This window comes from Peromyscus eremicus, chromosome X, assembly GCF_949786415.1.
Source record: "Peromyscus eremicus chromosome X, PerEre_H2_v1, whole genome shotgun sequence".
Classification (NCBI taxonomy): domain Eukaryota; kingdom Metazoa; phylum Chordata; class Mammalia; order Rodentia; family Cricetidae; genus Peromyscus; species Peromyscus eremicus.
The window spans coordinates 112,618,241-112,633,048 of NC_081439.1; the positions used below are offsets into that span (position 1 = coordinate 112,618,241).

At 40.9% G+C, this 14,808-nt stretch overlaps 1 protein-coding gene across 1 annotated transcript in view; it reads right to left on the reverse strand.

Annotated features, from left to right (window-relative positions):
• Positions 1-3,140: 3,140 nt before the first annotated feature.
• Gpc4 (glypican 4) overlaps positions 3,141-14,808 on the reverse strand; it is a 113,602-nt gene continuing 101,934 nt past the window's right edge. The window contains exons 4-9 of the mRNA XM_059250672.1: positions 14,252-14,417; positions 8,633-8,763; positions 8,394-8,540; positions 6,412-6,548; positions 5,676-5,851; positions 3,141-5,581 (exon numbers count right to left, since the gene is read on the reverse strand). Of these exons, the coding sequence (XP_059106655.1) occupies positions 5,379-5,581; positions 5,676-5,851; positions 6,412-6,548; positions 8,394-8,540; positions 8,633-8,763; positions 14,252-14,417 (960 nt within the window). The 3' untranslated portion in view covers positions 3,141-5,378. The remainder of the gene's footprint in view (positions 5,582-5,675; positions 5,852-6,411; positions 6,549-8,393; positions 8,541-8,632; positions 8,764-14,251; positions 14,418-14,808) is intronic.

Below are 14,808 nucleotides of genomic sequence, written 5' to 3' on the forward strand. Positions count from 1 at the left end.
TCCACCATGATGATGGACTAAACCTCTGAACTGTAAACCAGCCCCAATTAAATGCTTTTCTTCATAAGAACTGCCGTCATCATGCTCTCTCTTCACAGCAATAGAACAATAAGACACCACCTTACTTCCCATGACATTACAGGTAACTAAACAGCAAACAGTTTGTTTGTCCTCCCCACAGCAAAATGTGCCTAAATGACCGTTCTTTGCTGCTTCTAAAGTTGGTGGCAAATGATTTAGAATGAAACAGCAGAGCTAAAAAAATTGACTCTATTTGAAAAGAGCGTTTAGAAAATAGGTGTGAAAGGCACTCTGAAGACACATTTCACTGAAAGAGGGTTGAGATCTACATGTTCAGAAAAATCACCCACTGACTGTGATTATGGCCAATCACATACCAAAATACACTGTACAGTGAGTCTCAATAAACAACAGCTATAGTCCACTTTTGGTTATCTGTGGTAAGGAAAAAAAAATCCCAGGCAGTGGTAAATCTAGGAAATTCTATTTGGGCACTGGAATGCATTTTATATGCAATTCTTTCTTGGCAGGAGACTTACCTTTCTAATTATGTTCCCTTTAGGCTATTATTAAAATCAGTCTGCATTTCCCAAGCATATGCCACTGACAGCCAGAGGAAGGCAGTCCTCAAGCAACAGGGTAAGGAAGGTCTACCTGGGATGAAGCGCTTGGAAATATACTATCAATCATAGAGTATATGGATGGGGCTGTGCGCTCATCAATGTGAACACACAAACGTGCTCTTCTAGCAACATCACACAAGAAACGAGAATTAAGGAGAACACGAAAGGCTTCCTGCCAAAGGCTTTTCCAGAGATCTGAGGACAAGGTCATATAATTCCTCGAGTCAAGATGCATACACCCCCTTTGGGGTCATCTATTATCAGCTTTTATCTGCTACGACTGATATAGGAAGACCTTATTCATTCTATTGCTCTTGTGATTTTTCTTCAAATTTTCTATTAGTTTTCAAGAAATGACAAAAATAGGGCTAGGTATGTAAATCTGCTGCAGAACTCTTTCTTAACATATGCAAAGCTCTTGACTCCCTCCCCAGCACCAGAAGAAAGGAGGAAGGAGGGTAGATGAGAAAGACACTAGTAATCAGGTACAGTGATAGGCATCTGTGGTCTCAGCTACATGTGAGGAGGCTGAGGCAGGAGGATCACCTGACCCCAGGAGCTGAGGCCTGAACAAAATAGCAAGATCCCATCTTAAGAAGAGGAAATGTCAAAAGTACATTGCACTGTATATTTTAACTCCACACATGGACATTTGTGCTGAAAAATAGATTTCTGAGGGTTTTACTGATAAATGCTGAACTCCAAAGTCTCTTCAAATACTGTTCCATAAACGTTCAATTTTACACAAAAGCCCAATTCGTGTAATTCCTTAGCCTCATTGAGTAGGTTAACTTCATGCAACAACCAGAATCCATTTCAACATTTTCCCAATACTCTCATCCCTAGCCTGTGTGGTGGCTGACAATGGTGAAAGCCTCAGAAGCTTGAGAAAGCATTAAGAAAGTACTTTATGCTAGGAAATCACAAGTACAAAAGCTCCTTTGATTCACTACCAAGCATTTTACAAGTAGTGCTATCTACATTCTAAGCCAGTTTTCCCAATAGTTTTGGTCAGTGTTGTCTCAAATGGTAATAACAAGACTGAATCTTACCACAAATGGAGTACACTTGAGTCATAGCCCCATAATCCCAGATGGCTCATCTTTCTATTCAATATTTGCTTCTTGAAAACCTACTGAGACGACTCTGGACCATATGCATTAAAAATCGAAGTATGGCACCAATGAGGTCACATCCCTAGTGTAGGAGTCCTAAACCTACGGATAGATCCATTATCATTAGGATCATCCACTATCAATACATTTCAGCTAACATAATTAGGAGAATGCAATGTGACACTCTGATGTTCTTGTCCCCATATTCAGTTTACGGACTGCTGGAGATGGAACATGGGGCTGCCTCGCACATGCTAGGCAAGCATTCTATCAACTGAGATGTAGCCTCAGGCCCCTTCAAGTAGTTTCATAAGTACAAAGGGGGTTTTAGAAAAATTAAGTTAAAAATATAGAAACTCAATTATGATGTTATCGATACACTGCAGTTACATTTTCCCCAGTTAAGTTTGAGTCATATTTTCTGAGTGTTTTTCTGTTGTTTCCAAGAGGGCAAGATGTATTTTTTGTGTGTTTTTTTTGAGACAGGGTTTCTCTGTGTAGCTTTGGAGACTTTCCTAGAACTCACTTTTCCGTGAACTCACAGAGATCTGCCTTCCTCTGCCTCCCGAGTGCTGGGATTAAAGGCATGCCACCACTGCCCAGCAAGATGGATTTTTGTATTTGCCAAACAATGAGATCTCTCTCCCCCTCCCTCCCTCCTACACACACACAGCCATTCCTCTAGTAGATACTGTTATTAACTTATTCTTTCACTATGTAAATAAACATTCTTTCAACACAAAATGGAAAGTAGAATTGTATGTGGCATCATCTAAACTTACTTTATTATTGGTTCTATTTTCACAAGTTACACTTTATATTTCATGTAAACTTTTAGGTTTCTAAATGTCTAATTCAAGTTTAAAGGTGCAAATCAATTCTTCGCAGTTTTTACTTTTATCCAAATAATAGGTGCTCGCCCTTTTAAAAATAATACACAATCTAACTTATGAAATTTTTGCCTATTTTGCCTTGCAATCCCCTTTCTGACAATCTCTTCCATATTTTTTTCTTAAATGCAGAGTCAGTGAAGTGTTTGAAAGAAAATTACTTTATAAATAACTTGGTAAAATTCAGCTCCTTCACATGCTGCTAACTTTGGAGAAGTCAGGTCTGCTCCTAAGGCTTTTATTCTGACTCATACTTCAAACTCCAAGGGTTTTTCAAATACTCAACTTGCTTTTATTCTCTTTTGGGGGGGAGGGGTGGTGGTGAGGGTAAGCCTGCCAGCTGGTGAAAAGCCAAAGTTGTCCAGTCAGACCTGAATGGAAAAATCTATGATTTGTTTATTTCATAGTTCAAGTTCAAAAGCAAGAGACAATTTAAATAATAAAAGGGTAACAGAGGAAAAATGTAAAGAAAGAAAACAAATCAGTAAGCGTCCAGAAAAACCTTCAAGAATATTTAATTTGGAAAATGTTATTGGTTTGGAGGACTTGACTGAAAGAAAACAGCTGGGCAGAGTTCAAGGTTTTAAATTAAAAACAATCTAACAAGGTCTACAGGGATAAATCTTTGAGCCATATTTTGGAGACCAGATTCATTTCTACCAAGTAAAAGTAATAGCAGTCTAAGCTAAAAAGGAAATTCCTCACAACTGAGGTACTTACTAACTATCAGCACATTTTCCAAGTTCTCACAAGGCAGCCCAGCTATTTACAATCTCTTTTTCCTTGTATATAAATGGAGCTATGTTTCCTGTGATTTGCTTAAAAAAAAAAAAAACCACTTATACACACCAGCCAGAATATGCCTATTTTATTAACATCGTGCTTTAATAAATAACTGGCTACTTCTAATAAAATTAAGCCTCTGTTTACAACAGCCCCCAATATTCCATTTTGACCATTCTGCAGAATTTGGTGTAAAAAGTTAAGTGAAATGTAGACCCTGAGCTATCAAGTAATTGTGTTTCAATATAAAAATAGAGCTTTCCTCTTACAACTGAAGATTGAACAGTAACATGGAACAACTTTTCTGTGGGCTTCTGGTTCTGTAGAATTCAGAGATCTTACTGACTTTTAGAGCAGGAAGAAACTTGCACGGTGGTAGTCTTTCTCAAGATCTTTGAAATTTTGAAATGATCTGCTACATTCTCCAGATTTTCTGACTGGTCATTTGGACACAAGAAAAGGGCTTCCAAGGGACCAAGGCAATGGACAAGTCTTTGGCCTGGGACAAGTTAGGGCTTTGCCAGTTCACTCATGTGGCTAGCAGTCACCAAGGAGATGTGGTCTTCTCAGCTCTATCTACTCCCATTCTTCCCACAAAAAATAAAATACAAAAATCTAGATACCCAGCTCTCCTCTTATGGGCTCCTTGGGTAGGATGGATAGCAAATGGCTACAAACCAGTCTGGGTCCTTCATTTAACTGATCAAAAGTGAGTGGCAAGTAAAATCAATCAAATGAGATAACCTTACACTCTCTTTTAAAAACTGAAGTCTAAAAAAATGCAAATATATGCACACAGACAAAAACTCTGCTTGAGCGAGTGGTGACAGCTATTCCCTGAGCCCAGGTTGTCCCCCAGTTCTGGCTAGCTGCCAGACAGCTCCCTTTTATGGCACTCTTCCCAGAGTGGTCAGTGGGTCAGAAATCTGGATCACTCCAACACAAGGGAACAAATGAGATTGTTGGTCACCTGCTACTGCCATTGGGATAAATACTAGAGTATCAGCATGGATACAGAAACTGGTACATTGCGGCTTCCTAACTTGCCTGGTTTTTACTACACACCCAAGTCCAAGTGTGTACACGGGATAAGTGGAGCATCCTGAGTACCTTTCATCTTTCAAGGGCAACTACCTCAAGAATCTTTATTTTCCTGAATGCGGTACACTTTAAGTATGGTGGGTTCAAGAGATTGAAGTCTATGTGAGTTCACTCAATCAAAATGGGTGGTCTGCAGTCTCTCCCTGCGCCCAACTATGAGTGAAGTCTAACTCTCTTCTTGCACTGGTGTTTGAATACAATCTGGCAAGTGGCTTGGAAGCCTGCTTGTGCCTTCACATTCTGTCCTAATTGAGTACAAACAAACAAAAGAAAGAAAGAAAACCCAGTCGCCTCCACTCCTCTCCAGATAAGGCAGCTCAAATAACAGGGATAAATGGAAATTTTACGGCTTGTTGGGCTTTTTCTTTTAATAAGATAACATGATAAATAAACCTGCTTCTGTACATCTATTTAATATTTCAGAAATACGTACATGTTACATGCCAAGAAAGGACCCTGGTTTTCTTGTAAGAAACAAGGTGAGATCATAATTCGAAAGGAAAAACCCCACAAATAAAATGAGAGAGAGAAAAAACAAAACAAAACAAAACAAGCGTGGTAAGATCACAATGCACAACTAACTACAGTTCTGTACCTACACTGTTAGCCACATTTAACACGATTCTGAAGGAGCAGGAACAAACTTAAACGCAGGAATCCCTGCTGTCCCCTCAAACTGAATGAGAAAAACAAAGTCAACATCGCTTAAAACCAGTGGCCACATAGTAAAAACTGTACATTGTTGTCCATTCATTTAAAAAGCAAAGTCACTAGGATGGTAAAAAAGTGAGAACGGGTGCCTTTTCACTTTCTGATGGTGAACACTTTTACTGAGAGTTTGACAATTATCTCCACTCTCTCTGCACAACGAAGAACAAGAGGCAGAGGACAGTGAGGAGGTAGGGCTTTGCCTCTGCATGGGCACCGGCACTGTCGGCTTGCTCATTGGCACTCTTCCCAGAATGGTCAGTGGCATTGTACTCAAACTCCGAAGGGCACTGCTGATATTCACATCCACTTCCACTTCCTTCTCCGCTGCTTTCATCACCTACATTGAGAAGAAGAGAACAGAGATCTCATTGCACATACTCTCATCAAGTCGGGTAAGAACAAACATGTGCTTCAAAATGCCAAAGACTTACTGATATCAAAGAAGTCCACATCATTTCCATTGTAAGCATTCTTCATTTTACTGGTCATAACCCGAAGGGCCATGATTTGACGAAGGATCAGTATATCTGGTTTGCTGGTGTCAACCTGGACTTCTGGGTTGTTGCCCTGGTTGGCTAATCCATTTCCTGTCACTGCAAACAGGTACCTGAAAGGAAGAAATGACCCCACTGAAATGATCAGTAGGTATGTGTAAGAGACTTCCCTGAATTTTAGGATCTCCGCTGAGCATGGTGGAGCAGAAGTCCTTCCATTTATAATCAACTCTAATTGCTCCTTACCCTGGGAATGCGCAGTTTCTGTGATCTGACCGTGACCTTTTTTGTGGCGATTGTTCTGTGAAAGAAAAACACCCTCTGAACGGGTGCTTATCTCAGTCACAGAGTGTGCCAGGGTGGGACACACCGAATCATCAAGAAAGAGAATGTGACCTTTTGAGAAGTGGTGCTTTAGAAGGCCAGGACCCTGAGCCAAGGGCCACAGGCACTGAATGTTTTGAACAGCCCTTGGCACTGCAGTAGAACTACTGGCAAGCCTAGTGGTTTCTAAATATCTGGGGGCCTCTTTGAACACTGAAATGCCGAAGCCCATGCCTAAGGACAGCTAGAAACCTTCTGTGTCATCTCTAACACCCGAGAGCACCATCTTGGAAGGCCAGCCAGGAAGCCAAGAAGGCAGAGGCTGCTACTTTCCTCGGTGGAGGCTGACCTGCTTTTGCCCTTGCCATTCCAGCAGTCATCCTCATTGCCATTCCCCGCCGCCATCCTCTCATCATTGCAAACAGTGCTTGGGAGAGAGGACCAGAACTTCTTAGCTTGTTTCAGTTTCTCCTTGACATCAGTAACCTAAGAAAGAAAAGGAAAATGGTCTGTCTATGTACAAATGCAAAACTACCATGTGTGATCCCAGCACTCAGCAGGCTGTAAATAACCCCTCACTCTTGCTTCTGTAAGCAACCCTAACCAAACTCACTGGGTGTGTCTGTCTGTCTGTCTGTCTCTTGCTCACTTGCACCCATGCATGTACGCACGCACCCATGCACGTACGCACGCACGCACGCACCATACAAGTAGAAGGGGGACTAGTTTGGAAGAAGCTGAAAAAAGGTAATGGGGATAAAGATGATCAAGACATATTATATATACGTTTAAAACAAACAACTGGGCTGGAGAGGTGGCTCAGTGGTTAAGAGTATTTGCTCCTCTTGCAGAGGACATGAGTTTATTCTTAGTACCCACGTGATAGCTCACAACTAGCTATAACTTCAGTTTCAGGGCATCTGTGACCTCTACACTTACCAGGTATCCAAGTGGTACACCCGCATACATGCAAGCAAATGCCCAAACACATGAAATAAAACAATAAAAAACACAAACAAGCCAAAAATGTTGTTGACACAAACCCATTGTAAAAAACTAAGCCAAACTCAAACAATTCATGGATGTGCCTTTTGATCATTTCCCAATATCTCTAGAATTATATGCAACTCATTGTTTCAAGGGAAAGCTGAAGAAAATATGCAGGTTTTATACTCAGAAATAAATGATCTCTCAGAGAAATTAATAGTTCAAGTGCCAATTCTAAAGAAGCTGCCTGGATCCACTGTCTACTTCCTCATGTAACTGCCATCTGAGGTACACCAAGCTCTGTACCTGCAAACACAGTCTTTTTACCCAGGCTTTTATAGTCTGAATCAAACATCCATACCACATAGGAAAAGCTCACTGGCATTATTCTTTCTCCTTTCACATCAGTATCCTATCAGGCTTCCTGCTTTAGGTTCGCTCCTACTATGGTACTAGTACTCCCAGACTGCCAGTGCATACTGCCATGTATAATCTGTCTCTATTTTATACTTCTTCTATTCTACCATTATCACCTTTCACCTTACAGGAGCCTAAACCATATGCCACTCTGCCCTCAACCCACTCAACTTTAAAATGCTATATACTAAAATGGAAGTTTTTTAAATATTTAAAATACACTAAAGACAAACTGAATCAAGGTTGTTTTATTACATGAAGACATTTACTCTGAAGAAATGATTAGAAAAGAGTAGCCCCTGGTAAAGATGTCTTTTCTACCTAAGTAAGGACTTACAGAGGTACTTGTTCATTTGCTTATATACAAGGTGGATAGTGATCACATCTGGACATTTTGTACATGGTGCAAATAATTTGAGGATGTTTTAAATTTGCATTATTTATCTTATTGGTCAAAAAAGTAAATCCATACATGACCTTAACAAGTTAAATGCTACCATGTGACATCAATTCAGGATTTTAAACCATTTAGTTGTGAGACTATTTTGGCTCTTATTGAACAAGTGAGATTGCTGCTTCTCTCCCTTTGTTGAGGGGTCTTTTGAGACCAAGGCCCTGTCTTACGGCCCTGAGCTTCCCCTTGTGCATAACCTAGTGGCAGGTACCCCAATAGATGCTCAATAAACACACACTGACACTGAAGGGAAGTCTGGAGATGAAACTTGTTACAACCCATTTCCTTGACTGTATAGGAACTTTCTGAAACAGAAAATGAGGCACATTTACCGCCTTCCATATCCAACTAGATTAAAAAGTTAAACACCTAAACGACATGCACATGTATGCCTTCCAACTAAAAGCACATTTTTGAGCAAATGTTTGCAGTTCTTTGCCATTAAACACACCCATTCCTGCTCAAGTGCTCACCAGTCGGTCCAAACTAGTGCCAGCTGCTGTGGTTGGGCGTTGCTCTGGATGATAAGGTCTGAATCGAGCACTGAAGGCACTTTCAGAGATGGAACGAGAAATCCGTCCAGGTGGGAGGGGCTTTGGAGGCCCACAGCCTTGGAAAACCTACAGTGTAAGTGAGTGAGTTTATTAGGGATGTCACATGACAAGACAGAGGGCGTGTCTAGCTGCCCTGCCCAGCAGCCTGCATTTGATACCTTCTGAGACACTTGCACACTATTATCCTGCATGTTCATAATAGCATCAGAAATCTTCACATCGATGGGATCCATAACCGACTCAATGTTGAAAGGGCCCTCCAGCCTCTCAGCCACCATCAGCATAGCATCTAACAAGGGTTGGAGAAAGACAATACAGCACAGAGTGTAAACCATTAGTTCAGATTTTACTATCAGTCTGATTATTTTACTACCTTTCCTTTTTTTTTTTTTCAGAAGGAGGGGGAAGGAGAGAATACACAGATTTTTTTCCAATTTATACATATTTTCTAGCCATTTCCATGATTTCAAATTGTATCTACACATTGTGTATCACTAGCTCGCTAAAGTATGAAGGGGCCAGATTAATGCTTCGTTCTGTGGCAAGGAAATTCAATCAGGAATCTTCCATCATTTGGATTATTCACTCCTTCACATGTCAGCCAGCACCCAGCTGACAATGTGGCTGGGGGCAGAGTAACATGCCTGTTCTCTCAGACACTTCCCTGGGATCTTTTCCTTTCAGGTTCTATTTACGAGAGTTGAAAACATAAATCAGTTACAATCCTGGCATACCAATTCATTTCTTTCATTTCTTTTAATGAGACATTTCAGATCCTTGAGTGCACAGTTGGATAATAGAAATGAAAGCGTTCTGGGAATCCTAATGACTTCAAATAAGGAAACTATGAGTTGTGCCGTTTTGAGGTTAAGATAACTCATTTTCAAATGTGAGGGTCTCAGCTGATTTAGTAGCAATGTGTATGCTTTTTTGGATTCCAGTGAAAGCATAAGACAACACACAGTATACAAAAATTGTCCAATTGTGCTATGTAGCTTCACTGATACCTGCAAGTCACTTTTAGACTTTGGAGGAACCTGTCATTTCCTAGCAAGTGCTGGATTCCTTAAAGAAAACAAGCTGTTCTTTCTTTTCTTGCCATATGTGCTTTTGGGGATTATAAGTTGGTATTTTTTGCCTGATAACTTGTACAAAATTACAAGAATTCTTGAAAATGAAATCCCCCAAGGAAAAAAAGGATGAATAATTACTTACATGCAGTAAACTTTTGAAAAAAAAATTTTTTTTGGTGTGTGTGTGTGTGTGTGTGTGTGTGTGTATGTGGACATGTGCAAATGAGAGTGGGTGCCTGTGAAGCCACAGTTGTCTGATCCCCTGGAGTTAGAGTTACAGGTGATTGTGAGGTACATGACCTGGGTGATAGGAATCACTTTGGGTCCTCTGGAAGAGCGCGATAAGCGCTCTTAACAGCTGAGCTTCAGTAGTTAACTTCTAAGTGGGGTTTTATCCTTTATACTCCAGTGCTAATGAATGACAAGCAAAGGAGTTAGATTCTCATTGTCTACTCCTATAGATATTCCAATGTCAAGAACTAGAAAAGAGTATTCCTTTTCAGAAGGCTGGGTGTCCCTCTCAGATGCTACCCCAGCTGAGCTGCTACCTAAACTTTCTAGTGGGAAAAGGCTTTGACTATCAACATAAAAATGAAATCAAAGTTGGTCATCAACCTTTTACCTTCAACCTAGAACAAATGCTACACAATATTTTAAAGTGTGAGGCCATTTCTCTAAACTACAATCCAATGCCCCCAATAATGAACAGATTTCTGATAAGTGTGACGTTTTAAAGTAATAGCAAATGAAGTTTCAGACTGTATTGTGGTAAGCCCCGATAAAATGATGCCTCTAACCTTTAAGTAAATGCTGAAAGCATGAATATGCTATTGTACTAGAAGAGAGAGAAACAGATGCTTTTGATGTGCTAGCGAAAGGCGACTTTTGCAAACAAGTGGAGCACAACGTAAATGTGTTTGTCACTGTCAAAGCATCAGGACCACCACGTACAGAAAGCACATTCCTTCACAAGCCAAGAAATCACTGACTTCAAATAAAAATATTATGAAGAGATAACAAACAACCAAACTTTAGAGGTTTAAACGGCGGTGGTGGGGGTCGTACCTACTTATTCCCCTAGTGGCGAGGAAAAGCAGGCCAAATTGATCGCTAATGTGTTTGTGAAAGACTGAAAGGAAACATAAACCCCAATTCTTCTGGCTGTTTGGCGTCTTTGTAAACTAGAGCCACTGGCCATACACAAGGGCCTGGGAATGGAGAGGGAAACCAGGCCTTTGTTGGGGCCGGTGCCATGGCGTTGCGTACTGCACAGCTGAAGAATGCCACTGGGGATGCATTCTGCCTGCGGCTCACAGCCCAAAGCCAAAGCTGCTTGTAACCCTGCAGGAAGGCATGACTGGCTATCCATTGGCCCTTCTTCAGCCGCCACCAGTCTCCCAAAGAAATATCAGGAAAAATCCAAAGATGGCTGGTTCGGCGTTTTACTTTTTTGGGGGTTGACAGAAGCCACAATTCTCATATACATAGGATATCATACTTGCTCCTGCCTCCCGCCAGAAACTGGCTGGTGTCTCTGTCAGCAATTCCAATACGAAATTCCCATTGGCAGCAACATGTGACATTAATAGGGTTGGCTCTGAGTCAAATGAATGTTAACAGAGGCACAGTATGTGACAGATAAGTTGAACCTAAGAATAATTTATGATTCTCTGAAAACCAGCTTCTTTTGGTGGTAATGGAAGGGCAGACATTTTATAAAGGTGACTTTCTAAAGGTGTTTCCCATATTTGGGCCCAAATTTGGACCCATCCTGATGAAGGCTGATAACACTTGAGCACTTAGAACTTGAGATAGGCAGATGCAGTTGCAGAAACAGGGAGAACCCAGCAGCAAGGCTGACTTGGAGTTGGAGGAGACAAGTGAGGCTAATGGGGATGAGTACAATCAAATACATTATATGCATGTATGAAAATATCATATGAAACCCATTATTATGTATAATTAATATATGCTCATAAAAAACAATGTTGAAAAAGAAGTATTCCCTTCTCACTAGGAAAAGTGATTACTTTTTCATTGTGTCTCCAATAAACAATCAGAAACCCCCATCTCTAGCCTTCCAACCTGACTGAAGAGCTGAAGGCAGCTTCCCAACTTAACCCCAAGATGTGATTTTAAAAGGGATAAAACAAATCCTTGACTATTCAGTAACTGTGCAGTCATTTAAACAGCAAAGAAAAACTCCTCAGAGAGGGAGAGAATATGAATATTTACAGCACAGGCATGTAATTGGGAATGAATTCTACAACCATGGAGGAGATTAATTAAATCCTTGTGAAAAATCCATGAAAAAGAACAGAAGATTAACATTTCTATTATGTCTGGCCTTTTATATCAGCTTATTAGAAATGAAGAGTAATGTATCCATTAAAAATGAAGTTTACATACAATTGCATACTATATCACTCCAAAAAGTATCATTTAAAATAGCAGCAGAAAAAAATCAACTCCAAAATCCTATCCATTTTCAGTCGGGTTTAATTTTGTCTCTTCACAGATAGCACATGTAATTTTAAAAATACACTACCAGAACAGCAGCAACAACTTAAAGCTGAAAACATTAATTAAGCCATTTAGAGTATGGTTTTGATATGGTGTGGATCTGTAAGTTCTTAGAAGAGATGGCAAGGAATTTGTAGTTTAATACAAGGATGTGAGAGGGCCTTGGCAGTAGTTGCTACTGGACAGGCTGAAATAACAGAACGTAAGGTGGAATCACCCCTGCACGGCCCTCAGGGTGTCTGGGTAGGAAAGGAAGAAAAGATCACCGTCACCACATGCCAGACTATTCCCTTGTCCCAGAGAAAAGCCTACTATGTTCAAAAGTTCAATAAAAGCCCCACCGTCTTTCTTTTAGAACTAAGTTGAGCCAGCTGTGGTACAGTACACCTGTAATCCTAGACATTTGGATGCAGGGGCTGGAGGAAGGTGGGTTGGAGGCCAGCCTGGGCTACATGGCAAGAAAGCAAAACAACAGCCAAACCAAAACTGTAATTTAGGAAGAAAAAGTAAGTGAATCACAAATTCCACAATTGGCTATGGGGAGGGTATGATGGGGGTGGGGAGGGTAAGGGGATGACCTTAGATAGGGAAATACCATAGTTTTTATTTCCATAGGAAATTTTTGATTTCTCCCCTGGTTTCATCCTGGGCATGCCACACCATTTGTGTTTGTGTGTCCTTATGGTTTTATGTTTCCTCTTTCATGAGATTCTATTTTTCTCTATGTAAAAGATGGTTTTCCAGGGTTTCCAGCCTTGAGCTATAGGCCACAATTATGCTTAAGTGCTTAATATTTATGCCTTTTTCTTCCAGTTTCTGTGTTTAAGAATTGGTGGGAGCCAATTTACTGATGCACTTTCAAACAGACTTAATATGGCAATTCACTCTCACTCTGTCTAAAATGTATTTTCTTACTCTAATTCCCTCTACTACAAAAAAAATTTAAACCTTCAATAAAAAAAATGAAACAAAATAAAGCAAAACCAAGCCAGCAAATTACATGCATGCTCCCATGATGTGAAAGATTTAGCAAAAACTTGGTTCCTATAAAGACATTTCAATCTTGCAATTCTGTAAATGTGACTGGGAGATGGAAGAATGAATTGGTACACTCTAAGCCTGTGTGTGTGTTCTACCAATGCTAGGCTTTGTGAACCCCAATACCGGCCAGGGAGGTTTGAGGACTGATGTACATGCTGGGCGCTAAAGTAGATGACTGCTGGATGTTTCCATCAGGCTTATGTTTTCCCTGAAATCATAACCGCCCTTCTCAGAACCCAGATAGTTTGCTTCCAGTACTGTCTGATTTCTAGTAATGGTTTCCTAAGTGGCAGAAATACTCAACAGTGCTGCTTCCTAAATAATCAGAGAAAGAATCTGTCCACTCACATCACAGCACTCTACCATAGCTAAATCCCCTACAAAACAAATCCTGTAATTTTCCACATCATAGTTCACCAGATCCAACTATCAAATGGGTATCTGGTCAGTTTGCCAAATATTTGGTTAAAATATAAAAGAAAGAATAGTGTGTGGGGGAGAGAGAGGTGCGTGTGTGTGTGTGTGGGGGGGGTATTTGTGCCAGAGGATGGATAACTTCAAGATCCCTGAGAATGCTCCTGTAACCTTAACTTTTTCAAGACAGGGTCTCTCCCTGGCCTGGAGCATTGCACTTATGCTAGGCTGATTGCCTCCCAAGCCCTAGGATTACCAGAGTACCACCACACCTAGCTTTTCTCTGATTGTAGAGATCAAACAGAGGCCCTTGTTCTAGCAAAACAAGCCCTTTACCAATGGAGCCATCTGCCCAGCCCAAGAGAGAATCTTCAAAGCTACTTTCACAGCTCTGTGAAGACTGTGTATCAGAGTGAACATGAACACAGATCTAGGATGAGTACTAAAACTGAGCGTTTCACAGAAAATATCAAAAAGATGCCTCCTGCTGCATTCAAAGTCGGTGTATCTAACTGTCTTCTGAAATGCCACCATTAGTTCAAGAGGACACTGACTTATAATGCTGATTTTACTAACTTTCGAAGTACTGAGTGCAGCACAGGAAGGACTCTGGCAAACATCTCACATTCAAATGAACAGAAAATTTCACAGCTGGCAGCGACAACAGTCCTGGTGGCAAGAAGTGGAGCCACCTCTAGGAAAACAAATAATCAATCACTGGCTTACCTATGAAATTGTTCCACTCGAAATCGAGGTCTCCCTGGTTGGCCAAACAGCCTCTCATGATGTTTGAGCAGTAGTTGTAGCAGGGCTTCACAGTCACCAGGCCCCGGCAGTGGGAACAGTAGATCATCTTCAGCAGTGCTTGCGTGCACTGGGCTGTGGGGTTCACCTAATGTGTGACAAGACAGAAAGAAAGCCATAGTTGGGTTGAAGTCGACACAACGGGCATTGGAGGCTCAACCATGAACTCAAGGAGAAGTCAACAGTGTTCTCAATTAGGCTTGACTCCAGTGGAAGTGAACTGGAGTGAGAATCAGACAAGTGGAAGACAGGTGCTGGAAAGCTGGAGTTAGAGATGGGGCGAGTAAGTTTTGTTTTTTACTCATTTGTTTAGTGCTACTGCAGATGGAACTTAGACTCTGCTGCAATCCCTGCTTTTCAGTACCAGACTGAAACATAGGTACAACTTCTCAAATACTGATTTACAAGACTGCCCTTGCATGTTAACCCCCAACTATGTTTCCCAAGGGTACCTGTGTATACTTTGTTCTATGTCCAAA